General features: G+C 40.3%; 1 protein-coding gene across 2 annotated transcripts; it reads left to right on the top strand.

Annotated features, from left to right (window-relative positions):
• The first annotated feature begins 917 nt into the window (after positions 1-917).
• On the top strand, positions 918-23596 carry ap1g2 (adaptor related protein complex 1 subunit gamma 2). Of its 2 annotated transcripts, none has more exons than XM_061732784.1 (22): positions 918-1010; positions 1543-1773; positions 2240-2364; positions 2743-2884; positions 3566-3662; positions 3763-3839; positions 3922-4017; positions 4946-5026; positions 5221-5319; positions 6760-6815; positions 9510-9623; positions 10547-10687; positions 11945-11999; positions 13384-13506; positions 15085-15174; positions 15414-15541; positions 15786-15890; positions 16045-16192; positions 19333-19477; positions 19642-19784; positions 20231-20329; positions 20449-23596. In XM_061732784.1, exons 2-22 carry the CDS (start codon positions 1573-1575, stop codon positions 20554-20556), a joined length of 2373 nt encoding a protein of 790 aa, XP_061588768.1. In that variant the 5' UTR covers positions 918-1010; positions 1543-1572; the 3' UTR covers positions 20557-23596. The 2 variants fall into 2 exon arrangements, with proteins under 2 accessions (XP_061588768.1, XP_061588767.1); XM_061732783.1 differs by having other exon boundaries at positions 19633-19784.

Genomic DNA, 23596 nt, shown 5'->3' with positions numbered 1-23596 from the left:
ACACTGGTATTCGCTTAAAGGAGACCTATTATGAAAAACAGGTTTTTTCTTGCTTTAACATATATAAAGTGGTCTCCCCTCAGCCTGCCAACTCAGAGAAGGTGAAAGCAACCACATTCTGCAGTGTCTGTACAGACGCCCGGATGAGCCATCCAGTATGATGTGGATCTACGAGCTGTTCCGATTCCGCTCCCGTCGTTAGGTAGCGACGGGAGCGATTTACATAGGTTGACCTCCGATGCGCGAAACCTTGCCCACAACTAACTCCGCCGGCCGGAGCTTCCGCCATTTTTTCGTAGCGGTGTATTGCGTCATTCAGGCAGCCAATCAGCACAGTGCCTCATTATCATAGCCCCGCCCACTCAGAATCCCACATAGAGAAGGAGGTTAGAGACTGGGAAGATAACATGTGAATTATCTTCGTTACTGTTTTTTTTTTTTTTGTTTGTTTAACTGTGCAATACTTCTCCCGGACTCTGTGCAATATTCCTACATGTGTATACTGTCATCTGTAAAAAAAAAAAAAACTATTCAAATGCACCTTAACCTTTTTTATATTTTTGATATTATTTATATTTCTTATATTTCTTATTGTTTGCACTACTGTTATTTGTCTTGCACTGGAGAGGTGATGCTGCTTCAAATCTCACTGTACCCAGGTACACTGACAATAAAGTATTCTGATATTCTGATATTCTGATATAAAGACATGGCTCAGAGGCTGAATTTCTAATTTATTTAGCAAAAAAAAATCAAAAGCTTGTTTTTAAGACATTCAATGCCTGTTTAAAATAGGTATTAGATGCAATAATAAGTCCCCTTTAAATTTGAACTAGTGATTGTTTAAAACGTTTTAAATTGATTTTATTTTGAAAGCGTCAAAGAGGAAGTTGAGGGATTACTTCAGTGTGTTTGACACAAATTGCATGGAAATAATAGTATTGGTGGCGCTTCCAGCCAACTGACTACGACCGTGTATTGGAAGGGGGTCTGTTGAAGAGGTTTACTTTGTAAGTTTCGCTTTTGTAGACGGAATTATCGGCCCAAAGCCGGCTGTCATAGTGAGTTATTTGGCTGTTTGGTCCAGTCGTGTCGCTGCTCAGCATCCAGGCTGTTAGCTCGGTCTGTCAGGCGGCTAGCTGCATCCTGAAGGCTGATTTATGGTTCCGCGTTACACCAACGCAGAGCCTACGGCGTAGGGTACGCGGCGAGGCGCACCGTACGTGCGCGTCGCTGCGTACGCTACGGCGTAACCTACGCCGTAGGTTCTGCGTCGATTTAACGCGGAACCATAATTTAGGCTTGACTCTGTAGTAAAGCGGTAACTTACCAGCACGCCAAACATAATCATACATGTAGATGTGCTAAGACAGTCGATCAGCAAAAAGAATGATCAGTTTATTAAACATGCAACTATGGAAATGTCCAGGAAGTGGGGTATCACTGTACATGTGTGTTGATGGGGAGGTTTATTCTGGTTTAGCAATAATCTCTAACCCGACCCCCACCTCTCTCTGCACATACCCACATGTAAAAACACAGACACACACACACACACACACACACACAGCCATGTCCCCATCCATCCCCCTGCAGGAGATGATCCGGGCCATCAGGTCGGCCAAGACCCAGGGCGAGGAGCGAGGGGTGATCCAGAGGGAGTGTGCTGCCATCCGGGCTCAGTTCAGGCAGACCGACAACGGGGGACGATCACACAACCTGGCCAAGCTGCTCTACGTGCACATGCTGGGCTATCCAGCCCACTTTGGTCAGGTCAGGGGATTTGGTTAATTCCTGTCACGGGTTTTGCTCAATTCGGGGCATAAAAGTGGGAGACTATTGTTGCAGCTGAAGTTTTACGCGCTCACTTTCCTCCATCCAAAGCTCTGAGACTGACTGACAGACATTGCTTGTGTGATCGTCGGAAATGCTTGAGCGCCTCCAGAAACTGTCAAGAGTTGTTGTGATAGAGTCGTAAGCGTTCACGCCTTTGCTCTTTCTTGCATTTCCCCTGGTATCAGAACAGCTACGAGTCGTGTTTAATTCCCTCAAGCAAAGTCTGCCAAAGTCAGTGAGTCTACTGTAAGTAGGCCAACAACTCCTCAGCTCAAAGATCGCTACCCTTAAAGCTCACTTCCATGCAGTGGCTAAAGAGCAGAGACTTTCCCTTCAGGCAGTACTACTGTCAGCAATTCAAGTAACTCCACATCTTACACAGTGTTTGCTCTTGTTTTACTAGATGGAGTGTGTTCGTATGATCGCCAGCCCTCGCTACAGCGAGAAGCGCGTGGGATACCTGGGAGCCATGATGCTCCTGGACGAGAAGCAGGATGCCAGCCTGCTCATCACCAACTCCATCAAGAAGTGAGGGCTGCTTTTTTAAATCTCTGCAAACATACCTCAACTCATAGGAGGAGTTACATTTTTTGTGTTATTCGTTAATAAACACTGATATGTCTAAAGTGTTCATATACAGCTTTTTAAATGGTGCCTGCAAATGTATGTTTTGCTGTTTTGAGAAGGTATTTGAATTATAACATCAGTGTAGAATGTTATAACCGAATTATTAGTCAATAACTACATTTTATAATTGTCAGTCATACTTTTTCCAGGAAACCTTTTCCAAGATTTGTTTCAGATGATTTAAAAAAAGGTTAACACATTCATTGTTGACATGCTTTTGATCATTAAACGCAGAACTTTCTTGTTACGTGTGTGTTTCTTCATTTGTGTTTTGTTCAGTGACCTTTCCCACAGTAGCCAGTACGTGCAGTCTCTGGCTCTGTGCACGCTGGCCTGCATGGGCTCAGCTGAGATGTGCAGGGATCTGGCACCAGAGATCGACAGGCTGCTGCGAGCTTCCAACTCCTACATAAAGAAAAAGGTGAGGACCCACAGATGCACTTAACGATAATCTGTATCCCATCTCATCTGAAGGTTTTAATTTCTTAATGGGAGCATTAGTGTGAAGGGAAAAAATGCTTTCCTTTGCTTGAAAGCCTATATTTGTAATTTGATATGACTAATCCCCTAGTTTGCCAAGATCTAAAAATATGTCACAGAAAAACCCAGCTTCACCTTCTAGCATCTTCTAGCACGGCTTCAAATCATGTTGCATTCGCTGCACCTAGAAGTTGGAGGTCACTTTATTTATTTATTACATTTTTTTGCTGGTTCTGCAAATTTTCACAATAAAATGTGTAGTTTTCATAACTTACTGTAATATTACTCTGCCTGTAGTGTGTTTTGAATGTTTTATATTCTAACATCCAGCTTATTATTTATATTTCTGCATTTGAAAGTTTGAAATTCCTACTTGAATGCAACATGAGTAAAGCTGCACTCCAAGTTGATGAACACAAACAGTCAATACTTTGCAACATCAGTCTCTAAAAATGAAACCAAAAGTGAAGAGAAAAGACTGGTGATTAGTTCATTTCAGGAAAATGTCCCCACCTGTTTTGTGTTGGTATCAGTTTGTAGTTTAGTCAGAGTACAGAGTACATTTCAAATCTCCCACCTGCAGTAACACTAGCAATATCCTCTTGCTGCTATGACCCTTTAGGCTGCTTTATGTGCCGTTCACATTGTTAGAAAAGTCCAGGATCTAGGAGAGCTCTTTGTTCCCGCTGCTCGCTCCCTCCTCAATGAGAAGAACCATGGTTAGTGCGTCCCAACCACACAATCTTAGCAAGCTTGTTATACAAAACGCTGTTTCCAGCATGTCTTCGTGACCGCCGGGCTGTGTTTGTGTACCTGCAGGCGTATTACACGGTGCGGTGGTGCTCATCACCGAGCTGTGTGAGCGGAGCCCAGAAACGCTGGAGCGCTTCAGAAAGGTGGGAGGAGCCCCCGCGCACGTTCTCAGCCGATGAGCGAGCATCCACGTGTTTAACTGCATCTGTGCACTGTGTTTTCCAGTCAGTGCCGTCTCTAGTTCAGATCATGAAAAGCCTGGTCATTTCGGGTTATTCTCCTGATCACGATGTGTCAGGGGTCAGTGATCCCTTCCTACAGGTCAGTGGATTTTTTTGTTTTTTTGTTTGTCTGCACACATATTAATGGTTAATACCATGCTAAGAACCTAAGGCATATATATGTGCATTGTTAATATAGAATACATATGATTTTTTTTTTTTTAACATGTCACATATATTTATCTTATTAATATATATATATATATATATACATATATATATATATATATATATATATATATATATATATATATGTGTGTATGTATATATATATATATATATATATATATATATATATATATATATATATATATATATATATATATATATATATATATATACATACACATACAAACCCAGTTTTTTTTGGGGGGGGGGTGACACGAAACAGGCACTGCGTGTGTGCGTGTGTGTGTGTGGCTATGTGTGTGGCTATGTGTGTGGCTATGTGTGTGGCTATGTGTGTGGCTATGTGTGTGTGTGTGTGTGTGTGCCTACAGGTCAGTGTTGATTTCCCTTACTTCTGTTTCGTTGGGCAGAACGCAGAATGCAGATCGCAGCCTATCTTTAACGACAGACACCAAGAATTAAAGCCTGAACAGTCTATCAATAACTAGCTTTGTATCTGTATAAGGCTTCATTTTTATAAAAAAAAGCTTCTGATGCTTGATAAGGTTATGACAAAGATTTCCAGAAAAACTTCCCAGTCTCCGAGGAAAATAGAAATATGAAATCAAAATTATTTTCAGCTTTTTATAATCCTTTTTTTCGCCCACTGAAAGAGTTTCTAAGCGATAACCAAAATACAGTTCTAAAACTGAAGATTATACATCTTTAGTGAAATATAAGTTTTCATCTTGCACTTCTTTTCATTTGAATCACAGTCGTTCATTCATTTCATCCATTTTTGCTGATTCAGTATAACAATTTGTCGCCTTGTGTTCTTTCCGTCCCTCTTTTGTTCTCAGGTACGCATCTTGAGATTGCTGAGAGTCCTTGGACACAACAACGAAACAGCGAGTGACGCCATGAATGACCTCCTAGCTCAGGTTACATGTCCACTCTCTCCACTTTACACCATTAGTGACAGATGTTTTGTTTCAGTCCGAGAAAACCCTCAAGCTAAACTGCAGATTAAGAAATGCAATTCACTCCCTTCATGACTGAGATTGTTTTAATGTTGTTGATGTTCTTTGAGTCACATTCTGTAATAATGGTGTAATAATGGTGATCTTTCCTGAAGGTGGCGACGAACACGGACAGCACCAAGACCGTGGGCAACGCTGTGCTGTACGAGACTGTTCTCACTGTGCTCGACATCAAGTCCGAGAGTGGCCTCAGGGTGAGACCGACACATCTGTTGGGCAGTTGTTACACAGTGGGGGAGAGAAAATGTGACCATTCAGACAGACCTTACAAACATTCGGTACTTTCCTGCAGTGATAACTGGTTGAACCTCAGCAGCGTCGACTGAACTGGTCGACAGCTCTTCCTGCAGCTGCTGGGGAACTTCTTTGAAACTCACGGGCTAGAGTGTGATTGTGGATGTCGTAGTTTGTTTTAAAAGGGATTTCAGTTTGTTAATCAGTTGGGATTTGCTTTTTTAGATCTGTGTTTTTACACACATTTCAATAATTTCATCATAAAGACCACACCGGTGTCGCTTCTCTGATGACAAATATCCATCTCGGCCTGAACAGACACCGGTTTCCTTGATTTTCTTGTCATTCTTATCTCCCTCCAATCTCTTTTTCCGAACTTCCTGAGCATTCCTTGAAACTGCAGTTGGGAAATTCCCAAAAATCCAGTAACTGGCTAGAAAATGTGCATGCACACAACACTGGAATCCAAATCTGTCTCCCTCCCCGGTCCTCCTGCTGTCGAGCACCATGCTTTGCTACACCGCATGCATCTGAGCTGTAGCGCGGGAGCTTGAGGAAGTACCGTTACTACGGAAACCTGAGGTGTCAGAGAACAGATACCTGAAAATAAATCAGTAAAGGAACTGAGAAAAATACGTTTTATATGACTAAACAGCATCGGATGTACCGCTACATAACTTTTAATATTGACTTAGACTTCAGAGCCAGAGAGCTTGCCTGATAACTTGACTTGTTGTTTTTCATACTGCAACCAGATTGCTTTACTAGAAAGAAACCATACTGAATGTTGTACTGATGGTTTCTTGTTGCTGGACTCGCTAGACCACATTATTGCAAGGTAAATTTACCGTCGGGTGCAATAAAGTTGAACTGAACTGAACTGAACTGAACTGACATACAAACAACGTTCAATTCAACTGGAAACCTTTCAAGTCCCGCAGCCCCTGAAACGGCACTGTATTTCTGCTACAGTCAGCTTCTTTATTTTTCAGCTGCTTCTCTGAAACACTTTTCTCCTGCTTACTTTACTTACATGTGTAACTGCCAGAGAAGAAATCGGCAAAGTTGCGGAAACCTGAGGTGTCAGATGACAGATATCTGAAAATAAATCAGTAAAAACAAACTTACCAACTGCAACTTTAATGAGTACTCTGATGGACTGTGGTTCTTAGTTATGTTGATATTTACGATACTGCCCCGTCCACTTCCAAAAACACTTGATTTTAAAGATTTCCATTAATTATGCAGATGGGCTGATGGGTGAATAGTTTTATCTTTTAAATGCATTCATAAAAACGACCTTAGTGCTAAAATAGTTGATGAGAAAGTGGCAGCAGTGGCGCTTAAGTTGGCCAGTCATGAACTTATCCATGTACGTTTTCAATCTGCTTGTTCCCCAGGTCCTGGCCGTCAACATCCTGGGAAGATTCCTCCTGAACAACGACAGGAACATTCGGTCAGTGGTTGGCTCTCTACATCTCTGTTTTTCTTTCCTTCATCTCTCCCCTGCATCCATCCCTCCCTCCGCTCTCATCTGTCAGATCTATTTTGCGCTCTCCATCTCACAATGTCAACAGCAAACTCGCTGCTTTCAGAGAGGGAAATCTCCTCCTTACAGGCTGTTATTCTCTCAGCTGACTCATTACTTTCCCCCGAATTATTTTGATCTAAAGCCAACAAAAAGTTCCTCAATGTCTCTTCAGTCTGACTTCTCGTGTTCAGGCTTTGTGTTAGTTCAGCAGCGGGAGCGGAGGCCTGTCACAGGTTCCTGAAAGCTTTCTTGCGTCGTTTTTTCTTTTTTTTTAGTGTGTCTTCATAGGGGCTTCATGGGCAGACAGGTCTGTCAAGTTTCATTCAGCAACTCCCTGAATCTCTCTGACTAGATGACAGTAATAAGACTGGTTTATTCCAGTCTCACTTCCCTGATTAGATAACATCTTGAGCCCACACAAAAGTCTGGTCAGGGAGTTATTACAAGTAGAGAGATTATATTTATGGAGGTAAAGAAAGGTCCGCTTTTAAAGCACTACTGTCAGCTGTCGTCTTTTCCCATCAAATGTATTCTATTGTAATTTTTAACAGTTATTTCATAGTGTGTATTTTTTTTAACTACCCTCTTAATCCTTCTGATGTTATTGTAAACCACGTTGAATTCAGCTTGCAGTGCTTTGGAATAATGCACTATAAAACTTGCAACTTTATGTGGTCATTTTTAGCTATTAGGTGCAGCAAGATTCATTACTGGCACAAAACAGTATGAGCACTTCTCCGCTGTGCTTGCTTCATTTTACTGGCGTCCTTACATAGCCTTGCTTCAACTCGCATCTCAGAGTTGCTGATCTGGCATGTGGCGTCCCAGCTAGCCGCATAGATCACACCCATGCCCACAGAGATGGGGTGTCTCCATCCAAGGGGTGGCACCAACCGTCGCATATCAAACTGCCTTTGCACACAGTTGGTTGGTGCTACAACCAATCAGAGCAATGAATGAGGTGGCATATTCAGCGATTAAAAAGCAGAGGTGTCAAAAGTATTCACATTCATTACTCAGGTAGAAGTATAGATATTAGAGTTTAAAAATACTCCTGTAGAAGTTGAAGTATCAACTCAAGTTTTTTACTCAAGTAAAAGTATAAAAGTACTGGTTTCAAAACTACTTAAAGTATAAAAGTAATGTAAGGGGGGAAAAAAGCCATTGAAAATGAATGCATCTTAGTATAATGCAAATATATTAAAGAACCATATATGTGTACAATTGAGCATTAACATGTGTTTCAGAGAGCAGGAGATATGATGACTAGTTGCCTATAAGTATTGTAATGGTGCAAAAAGTCAAACTTTAGAGGCATGTTATCATTTATCCTAACCTTTATAGGAATGTACATCCAAGTTTAGTTGCAGGAATCTGAGGGAACGGATGTAAGAACAAAACTGGACAAGAACATCTGAAACAACCACAACCAAATTCACTCTATCCGGATGGAGCAATTTAACTGGATAGTTTTTGTTTAAAGGCCGAAATGAAATAGAGTAACAAGGCTGTTTTTAAAATGTAAGGAGTAAAAAGTACAGATAATTGCGGGAAAATGTAAGGAGTAAAAGTAAAAAGTCGTCTGAAAAATAATTACTCCAGTGAAGTATAGATAACCAAAATTTCTACTTAAGTAAGGTAACAAAGTATTTGTACTTCGTTACTTGACACCTCTGCTTAAAAAGGAGTCACCAGGAGAGGGAATTAAACTTTTGCCGTAGCCCGTCGGCAAAACAGCAAACACATCTATAACAAACACATCTATAACAAACACATCTACAACAAATACATCTACAACAAACACATCTAGAACAAATACATCTACAGCAAATACATCTACAGCAAATGCATATCCTTGGAGAGGAACCATTTGAGTGACATCTTTTGTTCAATTGTCGGAGAGAAAGTCCATGTCTTTATCCGTTGATGCCAAGGCCAATTCAAATGGCTGCTAATCCTCAACTGCAGCCATCTACACTGTTTACATACACATTACATCGTCATTGTGTTAACCCCGCCCAGAGACTCTCTCTCCAAGGATACACTGGTTTCATTGGCTCTCCGTGACTTTTGAGCATATTTAATGAGCTCCTACGGACGGTAGCCAGACGTGCCTGCAAAGCAAATTTTATTTGCTGGCTCTGCATTTAGATTTCTGGGCTAGCCCCCTGGCCACTGGGATCCACGGATCGTGCCCTTCTCATTATCCCAGAGATCACAGTTTGTGACAAAGGGGGATCAGGCTTTGTCCCACCTCACAGAAATCTTTGCTCGCTTCACTGGTACTTTTAAATCCCTCTTTAAAAGCTTCCTTTTTCAGAGGGCCTTTGGTATCTTCTGCTGAATATGTTATATATTGTCTTGATGCTGATTCTGACTGCCTTGTCCCTTCTTTTGGGGCAATTTTTAACTTTGTTGGGAGGACTGTTATGTAGACGCCACCTTTTTTGTAGGGAATTCTGTCCTGGACTTTCTTTGTTTCATGTTGTGTTTGCTGCTGTTTCAAGTTTCAACTGGATTTATTTCTTTGCTGTTATGCTAAAAACTTTGTAACAGTTTAGACAAGTGTCATATAAATAAAGCTTTATTATTATTATATTCCTCTTTGTGCATTTTCAGATATATTGCCATGACCTCTCTTCAGAAGATTGTTGGAACAGACCACAATGCAGTTCAGCGGCACAGAGGAACTATAGTAGACTGCCTAAAGGACCAGGATGCATCTGTCAAACGGTAATCTGTACATCCTGTTTATCCAGCACACCTTTGATTGTATGACTTGACATTATCAGGTCATGTGACACGCAAGAATCTGTGACTTAACAGTCAGGGATAATTTTCAAGGAAAAACAAACATTTCCTCAGTGTAAGAAATGGAAAAGACCTTCTAAACTGTATGTTTCTGACATTTTACCACTCCAGAAACTTGAGAAACAAAACAATCCAGCATATTATAAACTGATACGGCATAACTCCGGCTTACTCAGTGATTTTGCACTTGTTGAAAGTGTGCAACAAAGGTTTTGTGCAAGTATTGACTTTATGAACACATTCAGAAGCCGATTTTAGCAATGGCACGTGGGAGTGCATTAGATTAGTGTACAGGCACTTGCATTAAAAAGAGTGTTGAAATGGTTGGACTGTAGTCCCGACATGTCATCCACTGAACACATTTCACTTTCAAAACCATTGCTGTTGATCTTTTCAGTTTCCAAACTCTTAGGACGAGTTGGTGAAAGAGGATGTGATACAGACGTGTGGCAAGCATGCCACTCTCCCACCGTTTTTTAATCACATGCCTGACACTGCTTTCAAAATGAGTGCATGTGTATTCTTTCAAATGATGAAATAAAAATCAAATTCAATCAGTTTTCAATTCAGTTTACAGTACTTTTGAAATGTAACGTCTCAGGCTGAAAACTGAATCGTAACACACTTTGGTTTGAATGCTTGCTGTATAAGCGGTAATGAATTGGCCAAACGCTTATAACCTTTGTACAATCCTCCAGATATCTCCAGAACTGCTCAGTGCTGTCTGTGTACTATTTTCAATTTATATTCTGCTATAAAATCAAACATCGAACCTGATGTTCATTATCAACACAGCAACAACAATATTAATTACAAACTTCCAACCTTCTCTTCCATCCATCTAGGCGTGCTTTGGACCTCTCCTTGGCTCTGGTGTCAGCCTCCAACATCCGCTCCATGATGAAGGAACTGCTGATCTTTCTCTCCTCCTGCCCCCCCGAGCTCAAGGCTCAAGCTGCTAACGGCATATTCTACGCTGCTGAAAGGTACGTAAAATGATACATATGATTGTGCTGCAGAGTGCATGCACTAGCAGAATTTGTTGGACTTCTCTCAATAAATAAATCCACTATTAGTATTCTTTTGCAAATTGGTATTACGTAATGTAATGTAATGTAATGTACTTTACTTATATAGCACTTTACAACAGCCTTTCGGTGTGCCAAAGTGCTTTACAGCAAGTAATAGATAAAAGGAGGATAAATAAGAACAATCAAAAACAATAAAACAAAAAAGAAAAGAAAATGCAAAAATATCTAATAAAATAAAAGTGTCATTACACTACTGGGTATTAAAAGCCATCTTAAATAGGTGGGTTTTTAGCCTAGATTTAAAAATGCAGAGGTCAGAAATAAGCCGCATCTCAGCAGGGAGCTCATTCCAGAGCCTGGGGGGGGGGCGGCAACGGAAAAGGCTCGGTCACCCCAGTGTCTACATTTTGACCCCTGAACTTCCAACAAAAGTTGATTAGTTGACCTGAGCGCTCTACCAGGATTACAGACAATTAAAAGTTCAGATAAATACAAGGGTGGGGGGCCATTAAGAGCTTTAAAAACAAACATCAAAAGTTTAAAATCAATTCTATAAAGGACGGGGGAGCCAATGAAGGGCGTTAAGGACAGGAGTGACGTGCACACGTCTGTTAGTGTTGGTTAAAAGACGGGCAGCAGCATTTTGCACAAGTTGAAGGCGATTAAGAGAAGACTGGGAGACTCCTACATAAAGTGCATTACAATAGTCCAACCGTGAGCTAATTGGGGCACGGACCGCCTTCTCCTGGTCATGTCGACTTAGAAACATTTTAACTTTGGCCAGGAGACGCAACTGGAAAAAACTTGTTGTCACCACATTGTTGATTTGTTTGTCAAAGTTCAGATGACTGTCATAGGTCACTCCCAGATTTCTGACGGTTGAGCTGATCTTTGAAGACAAGGTGCCGAGGCCAGCTGCCACAGTATCCCCAAACACAATACATTCAGCAGTTGTACATATAAAGAGGTTTAATGTGTTTTTTCGTACCGTGCTGGTGTGTTGAGGCTGTGGCATTAAAGTCTCTGTGCTTACACTTATACCGTCTATAACCACATGTCTCACTCTGGATCTGACTCAATGATTAGCCGACTGTGCTACTACTGCACACTGTTCACTATTTTTCTGTTTATGTGAGATGATGCAAGTACCGTAAATCCTGTGTGTTACTCACTGTCAAGCACTGCTGAGTTGGCTGTGTGTGTTTCTGTCAGGTATGCACCTTCCCAGCGCTGGCACATTGACACCATCCTGCATGTCCTCACCACGGTAAATTTTCCTAATAACCCACTAGCTTCCCGTGGCATTGTGTTTTTTTTCATGCTCTGATTCAGAATACGATCAATTATGACACAGGATATACTAAAGAGGGAATATGCTGTGATTGACTAGATGTTACGTATGGGAATGCATGGTGTCCAGTGTTTCTCAGATAGACCCACCACTCATCACATCAGTTTAAAAAAGCAGAAATCACAACCTGCAGGACTCAGAATGGTAGTCTATAAACCACGTAGCTAAGTCCTTCTTTTTTAGTAATGTACTGTATATGTAGTCTTTAGCTTATTTCTACATCTCTTAAGGTGTCTTAACATATGAACACCTGAGTATTTCTGGAGAAAGAGGTCCAGACATTTATTGCAGTTGCTGTTCATGCAGTAAATGCCAAATCGATTTCCACTCACCTGGATAGTCAGCAAAGCCATATAGAGATTTTCCATTTTCCAGATTTACCACTAGAGAGCTGGCTGCGTTGTGTTATTAAGAGGCCCTGAACAAATGTCGTGGATATTGATGTTCTCACATGCAGCCCCTCTGAAACCTGTCAAGAAAATGTCAGAGCTGTAGTTCAGGAAAACAGCTCAAGGTTTCCATCGACATCATGAATGATGCATACATAAACCCAGATGTGCTATTTGATTCAATTCATTTGATTATTTTCTTATATTATATTTATTATCTTTGAGGTGTGAAGTCGGCTTTCCAAACAATAACTTCAAATCCAGACTGATGGAGGTTCATTTTTGCTGTGGTAGTGCCCTGAGATGATCACAAAAGATGATTATTAATTGTAAGAGGAAAGTGAACCACAAGCGTGGACCAGCTCACCATCTTTCACTGTTCCCCTTATACTTTTGTCCTGTGGAGAATCAGTTTTTAATCACTTTGCCTCTGTCTGATGCTGGACCGAAACTTGGCAGGACTGGTACAAAATGTTTAGTTTTTATTTTAAATCCCCCCCCCAAACCACTGCCATGAATAATGAATGGCATCGAAATGTTCTCCAAGAGAGCTGGAGTTGATATAAAAGTAATTCTCTCAGAGATCATGGCACTGAAATGATTGGATCTGTGGCCGGGAACGTGCCCAGATCTTAGTCGAGAACCTGTGGTCGGTCCTCCACATACGGGTGGACAAGCAGAGAAGGAGATGTTGTAGTGAACTCTAATACAGCAAGAATGGATCTCTACCAGTCAGGATTTTGCCAGTTTAAGTTTAACATATTTAAGACGCTTTGGTAAATGTAAATAATGAACTGATCTACATGAACTGTTTGTGAGGTTATTGTGCATGAACAACAACATCTGGTGATCTGATCACAGCTGTCTAGGTAATGAAGTTTACTGTGTGTGTGTGATTCCCACTCTGCCAGGCAGGGGGCGACGTGAGAGATGAAACGGTGCCCAATCTGATTCAGCTCATCACCAATACCTCCGAGTTGCACTGTTACACCGTCCACAAGCTGTACCGGGCTCTGCTGACCTACATCTCTCAGGTCTGTGTGTCTTCCGTCCACGTCAAGGGAGGAATGGAGGGATTTGGACTTTATTTGTTTATGACTTTATTTGTTTATGCTGCAGTGGCGACCACAGAATCTAAAGATCATAGAAATGATTTCTTAAAGCAAATTCAATATTCTGTATTAAACAATATCTGTCTTTGTCAGTCCCTCTCTTAATTTGTCCATGCCTGTCCAGGGTTTGTCAGGCGGACGAGACGATGAAATTTTAAAAAGAGAATGATATACTTGTTTAAATCTAGTGAATTAAACATGAGCAGAAGTCATTAAATCCTGTTCATGTTGAGGCATAACCAGTATTACAACCCAAAAGTCAAGTGCATCTAATTGAACCCTTGGCAGAACAATAAGGAATTTATGAACTATTCGTGTATTACATTTTACAACTAAATGAACAATTCAGATATGGCACAAAAACTATTTTATTCAGCTGCTGAATCCTGGCTAATGGTGAGTTGGGTTTTAGAAGAAATAATTGCGAAATTCTATTAAAAACAACAACAACAACAACAACAACAGTGACAACAGCAACAAATCAGTCTGCAGTTGGAACAGCATTTGCAGACTTTAATGAACAGCTGAACCCAGCTGATGGACTTAAAACATTGTTAAAATAATGTGAAGGATCATAAAACTTTAATAGCATTAATTCAGCGCTTAGTTGTACTCAGTTGTGCAGAATATGGCACAACTAAAAAAGGGTATCAGTAAAACATAACGGTGGAGCACAGAAGATACCAAAGTATCTAAATAAACACACAATAAATAAAACACACAACTAAAGACATGACACGTTTGTGACCCAACCATCCTGTAATGAATCAGTTAAAAGCAATGTAACATAAACCATCATTAACCCCTAAACAAACGGAAGTAAGGACGCAGGAGAAGCTGGGATGTTCCCTCTGTGATTGGATGAACGTTGTCACTGATGAGTAAAGAATCTTAGACGAGGAGATGATGTGAGAACTTTTATTGGATGAAAACAATCAAATATACAGATTGTCGCCTGAATAGAATGAGCACTTTTCCACAGTTACTGATACTATAACTAATCTATAATCTTGCACATTTCATACAGTAAAGGACAAAAGGAGGTCATTCACTCTGCACATTTTTCTCATTCCATTAGCTTTGTTGTTTGTTGATGATTTAGTGCGTTATATATATATATAGGTTCATGAAACTATAATATTTTTGTTATAATTAAGTTACATCTTAACAGTTTTGCTTAACTAGATATTTAAAAAGAAGCTTTTAGGTAGGTTTTACAAAGTCAGCACTTTCAGCTGCTAAATAGGATGATTTTGTGTCCTATCTGTCATTTGTTTGTTTTTGTCAGGGGGTTGTGTTTTTGGTTCTGTAAAATTACAGATTTTACCACTTCTAGTTTTGAATAATCGTCGTGTGTGAGAAAGTCTCCATGAGTCCTGCACGAGGGAGAGCTGCTCTGACACTGACTAAAGCTGCGTTTTCTGTTTTGAAATTAGCTGATGCTTCTCGAGTTATTTTTGGGTCCGCAAGTAGTCCTGAATGCAATGTTTGCACGCACAGCAATCTCTGGTCCAGGTGGCGTGCTGGTGTATAGGAGAGTACGGAGACCTGCTGCTGAGAGGAGACTGTCAGGAGACTGAGCCTGTGCAGGTAACTGGAGCAAATACAGACACTGATCTTTATTATTATTGATAGTAATAAAACACCTGATGCTTATGAGATCATTATCATCAAATTTTGCATTTCATTTTTACACTAACTCAAAGAAATAAAACTATAAAGTAAATGGTGTCAGCTAGAAATATACCATATTAGCATTTTTCGTCTTGGCATTAGAAAAAATATGATACCAGCTTTTCAGATCATGCGTTGGCATGTCTCTTGATCAGGTGACGGAGGACAATGTTCTTGACGCCTTGGAAACAGTCCTGCAGTCGCACATGTCGTCGGCGAGCACCAGAGGCTTCGCTCTCACCGCCACCATGAAACTGAGCACACGGATCAACGACAACGTGGAGTGAGCAAAGCATTGAGCTTTCCCTTACATGACATGGATTCATATGAATTTTATCTTGAAACATTTTTTTTTCTTCTTTTAATTTGACTAAAAAAAACATGATTACTTCAAGAATTTGCATTTTGACATGTTGAGCCACATGAATAGTGCCTCATATTCCCTTAAATAGTTAAATAAATACATCTGAGCACATTTGGTTGTCGGCCAACTGTTTTTCCTTTCTGTCCGTGTCTGTACCCGACAGTCGGATCAGAAGCATCGTCAGCATCTACGGAAGCTGCATAGATGTGGAGCTCCAGCAGAGGGCAGTTGAATACAATGCTCTCTTCAAAAAGTATGACCACATGAGGTAAGCAAGAGAACGATGAAGCCCATTATTTACATTACTTATAAAATGACTAGTAGGACTAGTTTCCCTTTTCACTGTGTTCACCAGTGATGTTAAAAAAAAAAAAAAAGTGCTTTTCTGGACAAATCAACTGAGACGGTTCTTTTCTCCTCAGGGCTGCAGTGTTGGAGAGGATGCCTGTGATCGATAAAAACTCCCCAGGTCAGACCAACGGAGAGCCAGGAGGAGAGACCATAAAGGAGATCCAGCCCCTCTCAGTCAGACAGGGAGACGCAGTGACCCCACAACAGCCCGCCAATCAGGTAGGAAATGACCACACAGGAATCAACAGGATATTAGTTTAGTTTAATTTATTTATTTAGCAATATAAGACAAATTGAACAAAAAATGAAAAAACAATGAAATAATATGCAAGGAAAGGAAGAATTCTGGTGGCTTATATAGAATCCTTTCCATATATGAATAAAAAACAAATAGTGGAGCAGATTATGACCCGGATCGTTCAGTTGCGGATACAAGCATGAAAATTGGTACACATACTCGTCAAACTCCACTCTATTCAAAAGTACCGCGTGCCACGCAAAATTTTAAGGGGACGGCCCCTAAAATCCAAGATGTCCGCCCATAAATGTGGTTTTGCCTTTATAACTCGAGATCCATCGATTTTAAGCCCCATAAATATATTGAATGTGATTATAAATGTGGGCATTGCGGAAATTTTGGTACCAAGTACAGGTCTGTATCTATTACAGTTCTTGTAATACAGCATATAGCATATAGGTACTTTTACAGACTCGGGAGCAGGGCCGGATTTAGCCTGGCTGACTAGGTCCCCAAGTCCCCAAAATGCATAGAAAAAGATGCTCTATGCTGTTATCATTTCATCTTATATCCATATTTTATATTTCTTATTGGTTTTATATGTTGGATGCCCTACCTGACACTACCCTCTGCATTTACCCGGGCTTGGGACCGGCACAAATAGGACGCCTGCCCTGTTGAGGCTGCATTAATCTTTTTTTTTTTGTTTGTTTGTTTTTTTACTTTTTTTTTCTTTTTCTTTTCTTTTTTTACTTTTATGTTTTTTGTCTTGTCTGTCTTGTCCGTCTATTTATGTTTGTTTATATTTATCCTTTCTTTCCTATGTATTTTTTGTCTTTTAGTTTATTTATACAAATAGGACACTGGCTTGTGCCCTGTTGAGGCTGCATTTATTTTTAATTTGGATATTATTATGTTTTTTTGTCCCTGTCTGTCTGTCTGCCTGCCTGCCTGCTTATTTATCCTTTCTTTCTTATGTCTTTTTTGTCTTTTAGTTTATTTATATAAATAGGATACTGGCTTGTGCCCTGTTGAGACTACATTTATCTTTATGAAGTAATCACATTTTAGCAACATGAGTTAGCATGCCCATATTTTGGTCTATGAATTATAGGTACTTTTACAGAATTGGGAGAGCAAAGCCACACAAATGTAGTGTTACACCTCACAGGTGCAACTGCACAGAGCTGTACACACAAGACCCAGTTTATAGCATTTGCACCTGCCACGACAGCCAGATTTACAGCCACATTTGGTGAGCTGTTCGCAGGAATTGGCTATTGGAGAATTGGCTGTCCAGAAGACTTGCCATTCCTCACCAAGCTTCTGCCATCCCCAGTCTGCAGGGTCCTCTGCTTCTGGCTGACACAGGGTTGCCTGGGCCCACACACAACCAGCCTGGTAAGCAGCACGTCTGGTGTGTTGGAGCAGAGCTGCTCTGGTTGGTGGGATTGACTCATAAGGTCTCTGCTTTCTGGTGAACATGTCAAGCCTGGCCTCATCCACAGTAGCAGCTGTGCTGGATCTGTCATACATTAGTATGACAAACTTCTCCAGAATCTCTAGGTCACCATTATCCACTGTGGGAGGGTAAATACTCAGTTTGGAGAATACAGGTGTGGCCTCTGGACATATGTCCCATGTCTGCCAAGCAGTTTTCTTGCCCTTGTTACGGAAGGCTGACACAGTGTCGCATCCTGTAAATGCGTGGAAGAATAGCATTCCTTTGATCTTCTCCTGGCCAAGACAATGAATTAGGTCATGCACACTGATCCAGCGCAGGCTCTGACCTTGCCCAAAAGCAAGCCACATCTTTTGTAGTCCAGCCTCTTGAAGAGCAGTGAAGACACTTAGTGCTATCTAACTATATCTACTAACTAACAACTACAATTTTCTAGTTAATGGATATGGGGCTTTCAGACAGCATTTGGGACACTAAACTATAACTATACTACATAAACAAGGATAATAATGCATTAGTATATCTAGATTAGCTGACACTGAACCCCATGCTGAGTTACACAGCAGTGATGCCACCAGTGTGCCCTGGTTGTGTGCCGACATTCACTCTAAATTCTGCAATGGCCGCATTGGCTGCATAGAACAAAAACATGCATGCCAAAAAAATGTTTCGTAGTTGCTAAAATGATTATTTCAAGTTCATGGCAGCCATCTTGAACACTGGACTTAGAATTTTATAATCCTACTTAAAACCCAACTTTAATAACCCTACTTAAAAAGGTTAGGAAAAAAACATTTTCATATTAGCCTACAATATTCACTGAACAACAATCAATGTTCAAATGTCTATTTCTCCCGCGAGTCTGTAAAAGTACCTATATGCTATATGCTGTATTACGAGAACCGTAGTAGATACAGACATGTATTTGGTACCAAAATGTCCACAATGCCCACATTTATAGTCGCACTCAATATATTTATGTGGCTTAAAATCGATGCATTTCGAGTTATAAAGGAAAAACCACATTTCTGGGCGGACATCTTGGATTTTGGAGGCCGTCCCCTTTGAATTTTGAGTGGCACGCGGTACTTTTGAATAGAGTGGGGTTCGAAGAGTATGTGTACCAATTTTCATGCTTGTATCCGCAACTGAACGATCCTTGCTATTTTTGGCCTTAATCTGCTCCACTAAAAACAAAAGGCTACACACGGGGGAGTAAAAAAAACAAAAAAACACAAAAGAAAATGTAACTCAGATCAAATAATGAACATTACAAAGATGAAACAATAAGAAAGTTCTTTAAATGTTTTTTGAATATTGGCAAGGATGGTGATGATTTAAGAGATTTATTGAGTAAATTCCACAAGTGGGGCCTCTGAAAGTGATGAAAGATTGATGTTTACATGTTCTACAAAACGGTAAATTAAAATCATCTTTGTGCCTTGTGGCATAAGAATGAATATCGGAATTAACACAAAAGAAATTGTGAAAAAATCACTTATTTTATCTTCTGCTAACTCCTTAATCCCATTGTTGTGTATAATTTCAAAAATTTCAGAAAGGTAGTGTAGTTTATATGGAATAGTTACCATTTATATTGAGATGCATTTATATTATGTGGAGAACAGTTGAACGGTATTTACGTGGTTTTTTTCACAGGTGTGTAACCTGTTGGACTTACTGGGGGACTCCCCGGAGCCTCCGCACCCAGCGACACCCGCCCTCTCCATCACGACAGCTAACTCTGCTGGAGGAGACCTCCTAGATCTGCTGGGTGGGCTGGAGCCCACTCCTGCCACACCAGGTCTGCCCCTCCCATCCACACACACAATCAATTTCCAATCATGGCAGAGATTAAAGCAGATACTCGTACATTTTAAATGTCTGTATTCACCCTTTACATTTTGATCAGTGTATATTTGAATGAATGAAACCCGTTATAGTCTATGTTTTCCGTAGCTCCCACAGTGACGGTGTATGAGAAAGATGGTGTGACTTTGACGCTAAGCTGTGAAAAACAGTCAGAGACGGCGCTGACGATCACACTCACAGCCTCCAACTGCACTGATTCAGACATCAGCAACGTCACTCTGCAGGCTGCAGTGCCCAAGGTTAGTCTCATTACCATTAATGAACTATATAGTTTATCCTCAAATAAGCTCCCCATGAAACAAGATTTCTCTGTCAGTTGAAAAAAAAAAACTGTCTCTGATGAAACCCTGTAAAAAGAATGGAGGTTACTGTCATGGATTCATCTCCACATTAATTGCTCTGGCATTTACTTTTTGAGAGACATGCACTTTTTTCCCTGTGAGTCATATTCTCAGCAGAAATAGTCAAGATGTGTCTTTTTTTTTCCTTAACAAAAACTGCTGAAAATTCTGCTTCTATAGAGGTGGCAACACCTGCTGATGTCTAGTTAATCAGGTACATTTTTGCAGGATTTGCAGGATCTGGCTATAACTTATCCTCTTAATTCCTGTAACTCCAGTACTGAGGTGAACGTGTGTGTTTTGTTGGTGTTTCAACTTCAAAACTTGATTTTTATCCCATCCAGAGTGTGCAGTTAAATATGAAAGCCCCCAGCAGAGACTTTCTTCCTGCACGAGATGCAGCAAAAATGATTCAGACGGTGGTCCTCAACAGCCCGAACATGGTGGGTCTACAGAGACGATTCATCATTTTGAAGTGTGACAGGTGTCAGACTTTGATTTACTATAATCATATAAAGTAAGGTTGATTTCTGCATGTGTATATTCCTGTTGTACCTTTCAGGTTAATCTGAAAATGAGGATCCGCATCTCCTACACCAGCCAGGGGTCAGTTGTTCAGGACACAGTCCAGGTTGACTCATTCCCTGGACTCGGCGCTGCTGGACACTGATAGCTGCCGGTCAATCCAGAAGGACCACGGTCATTTGAAGGAGAAAAATAACACATGCACACTTCTAATCCAGGTCATTTTGAAAATTCATCTGGTTATCATCAGGTCTTAAAATGATGTAAATACAACCTCTGATGAGCAGCATATCAAGTATTACACTGTCTAATTGTTACTACCACTACTGTCATTTAGCAGACGCTTTTATCCAAAGCGACTTACATCTGAGAGAACAACACAAGCACAAAATCACACAGTTCAGGTCCAGCTGGATCAGTGCTGGTCAGACTGGTGGGAGTCCAGTTGCACACAGGTGCTGCCACGCCAGTGCTAGAGCTGTTCCCATCCCACCCAACCGAATAGTCCTTTTATTCAGCAATTCTAGGTCTTACATTCACCATCATACTTTTTCATAAGTGGATGCACCATCATATCTTGTCATAAGTGCATGCAGCTTTCTCAGTGCTGAGTCTTGCAAAGAGCTGGACAAATCTTCTAACTAATTCTGATGAGCAGAGAGAAGTTTACTAGATGCAGAAATGCTCTTTAAAGAGTCTTCAGCTTGCTCTTAAATGTAGACACAGACCCTGCAGATCAGAGAGTTTGGTAGGTGGTTCCACCATCGGGGAACAATGGAGGTGAAGAGTCTTGCTACTGATTTCAGGCCACGTTGTGATGGAAGCACCAGGCGTCTTTCACTGGCTGAGCGGAGCTGTGGAGAGGGAGTGTAGCTGGATGAAGGAGAGATGGTAGGCAGGAGCCGTTTGGGTGATTGTTTGATAAGCCAGAAGCAGAGCTTTGAACCTGATGTGCACAGCAACTGAAAGCCAGTGCAGAGAGATTAGCAGCGGAGTAGTAGTACTCCGCTGCAGAAGTACAGAATTGTTTGAACATATAAGAACCTGTCATATCTCAGCAGCTCAGAGTTGTCTTTAGCTGCTGCAACGTAGCACATTTGTTTTCTGTATAATTTTGATCATTCTTACACAGTGTTGTGGAGAAATCTTGGCCCACGCGTCTTAAAAAAGTTCCATCGATTCATTGAGATTATTTTTAACCTTCATTTATGCACAGCTCTCGTATGGTCCCGCCACTTTAAATCTGGTCTGCACTTTTGAAACATTTATTTTTTCATCCATTTTTTTGTAGATTTGCGGGTGTTTTCGGAGTTGGCGTCCTATTGCATGACCCAGTTTTGGCCCAGCTCCAGCTGCCAGACAGATGGCCTCATATGTGACTCACATTTGTTCAGATGTAACTTTGCAACCTGGGGCATTCAGACATGGGGATTTTATTTTCCAGATTGCCAACCCTTCAATATCTTTCCACACACTTCTTCTGCATTTTGGCTTAGTTTTTGTACAATAAATACATACATGGTGTAATATGTCACATATTGTTGTTCATCTGAGGTTGTATCTAGTCAGTTTTAAGAAATAAGGACTAGATGATTTACTCGAGTCTTAAGCCTTAGAAACAAAAGAGGCTGAACATTCTTTCATGACTGTATGTGGATGAATCAGAAAGCATCTTTCCAATCTTTCTGAAATGTATGTTTTTTTTTTTGTTTCCTTGGAACACTTCTTTCACAGAAAGTGACAGTTTCATTTAAGGAGCCGGTTGTTGTTTTGCTCAGCTGTAACACAAGCATTAATGTCATGGTGGTACACACTCAGGAATACACAAGTATAATATGGAAAAGCATAACTCTATTTTTGGAGGGTGTGGCGGTGACAGTCATGGATACAACTGTTGTTAAATTGTGGTTATTTTTGAAAGTTTATGAACTTTCTTTTGTACATTTCTGTACAAATTTGACTTAAAATAACATCAGCTTAGTAAATATATACGACCCCAGAAAAAAAAACTTTAGGCCAATAAGATTTACTTATTGAGGCCATTCCAAAAAATATACTCTTAATTATTTCATTAATTTTAAATAAAGTGAGATATTTACATGGTTTGGGCCTGTTTCAGTGCATGTGGGACAGGACAGGTTGCCATCATCAGGCATCATGACGGGAAGAACTTGAGCTGTTCAGCCAAAGAATAGTTAAGGAGGAATAAAGTTTTCATTTTTTAATGGCCTCAGTTATAAATAACCAAGTGCATTTTCTGCAGTGTAATTCCATGAACTAGGTTCTCTTCAATTAAATTATGTTTTAGGTCATATTTTGCAGATTTAGATTAATTTTGAAGGTTCACAGACTGATCACGTTCAAGTGTTTCACAAAAGTATTTTGCCGTTAGATAGGTTGTTTGTGGCTTCTGTCATTATAAACCTCAAAATCATTGCAGCACTCCACTTGCACCCTCTCAGCCCTTACCTCCCAAACTAGGAAAATACCAACTATTCAGCTTCTACCAGTGTTTGCTTTTATTGTATGATTACATTTGATTTTTTTCTTTTACTGAGAACACAGCCATGAGGTTTAGACCAAAAGTTGGAAGAGTTTTAACACAACTTTATACCTTCCCCTGAGCTGAGAATATGCAGCTGTATACTCCTGATTCATTCCCCTGTGCCTTTTATTACTTCTTAAAATATAATTATATCACCTTTTAGTGACCAAGAAGTGACATTTCCTTTTTTCATTCCCATACAAGCAACAATTTTTCTAACTTTTCTATTGTTTACAGACACCTTATCTAATTTATTTATGTAGACTTTTATTGTTATCAAAGGAGAAAAATGGGCACATTACTGCCACAAGATGTATATTTTGGATATTAAATGTCTGAGTACAATGGAAAGTTAAATGTAAGTAACAAATCTTTGTTGTCAAAGGAAGCGCTGCAAATGAATCTTATGGTAAAACAGTCATATTCACATTAAGTTCATTCATGTTCACTGCTTTTAAGAAAACACACTAGATACAAGATATCAGTTATGGTGCCCTTAACAGGTTTCGGTTGAATTTATTCAGCTTCATATCACTACCTTGAATAAAATGTAAAGAAAAGACCAGAGAGAATATTCTGTCAGCTGTTTGGATTGTCTGTGGGTATTCAGTTGTTTTCTAATAAAAGAAAATTCTCAGGA

The sequence above is a fragment of the Cololabis saira genome, chromosome 10 (genome assembly GCF_033807715.1).
Source record: "Cololabis saira isolate AMF1-May2022 chromosome 10, fColSai1.1, whole genome shotgun sequence".
NCBI classification, from domain to species: Eukaryota; Metazoa; Chordata; class Actinopteri; order Beloniformes; family Belonidae; genus Cololabis; species Cololabis saira.
This window is presented reverse-complemented; position numbering and strand designations above follow the sequence as displayed.

What these genes read in the sequence shown, in the direction of transcription:
- ap1g2 (XM_061732783.1), top strand. Translation starts at nt 1,573, where the DNA reads ATGTCCCCATCCATCCCCCTGCAGGAGATGATCCGGGCCATCAGGTCG. An exon ending in CAGGATGCATCTGTCAAACG is followed by an intron (nt 9,624 to 10,546) that starts GTAATCTGTACA and finishes CCATCCATCTAG; the next exon opens with GCGTGCTTTGGACCTCTCCT. An exon ending in CGGATCAACGACAACGTGGA is followed by an intron (nt 15,542 to 15,785) that starts GTGAGCAAAGCA and finishes TGTACCCGACAG; the next exon opens with TCGGATCAGAAGCATCGTCA.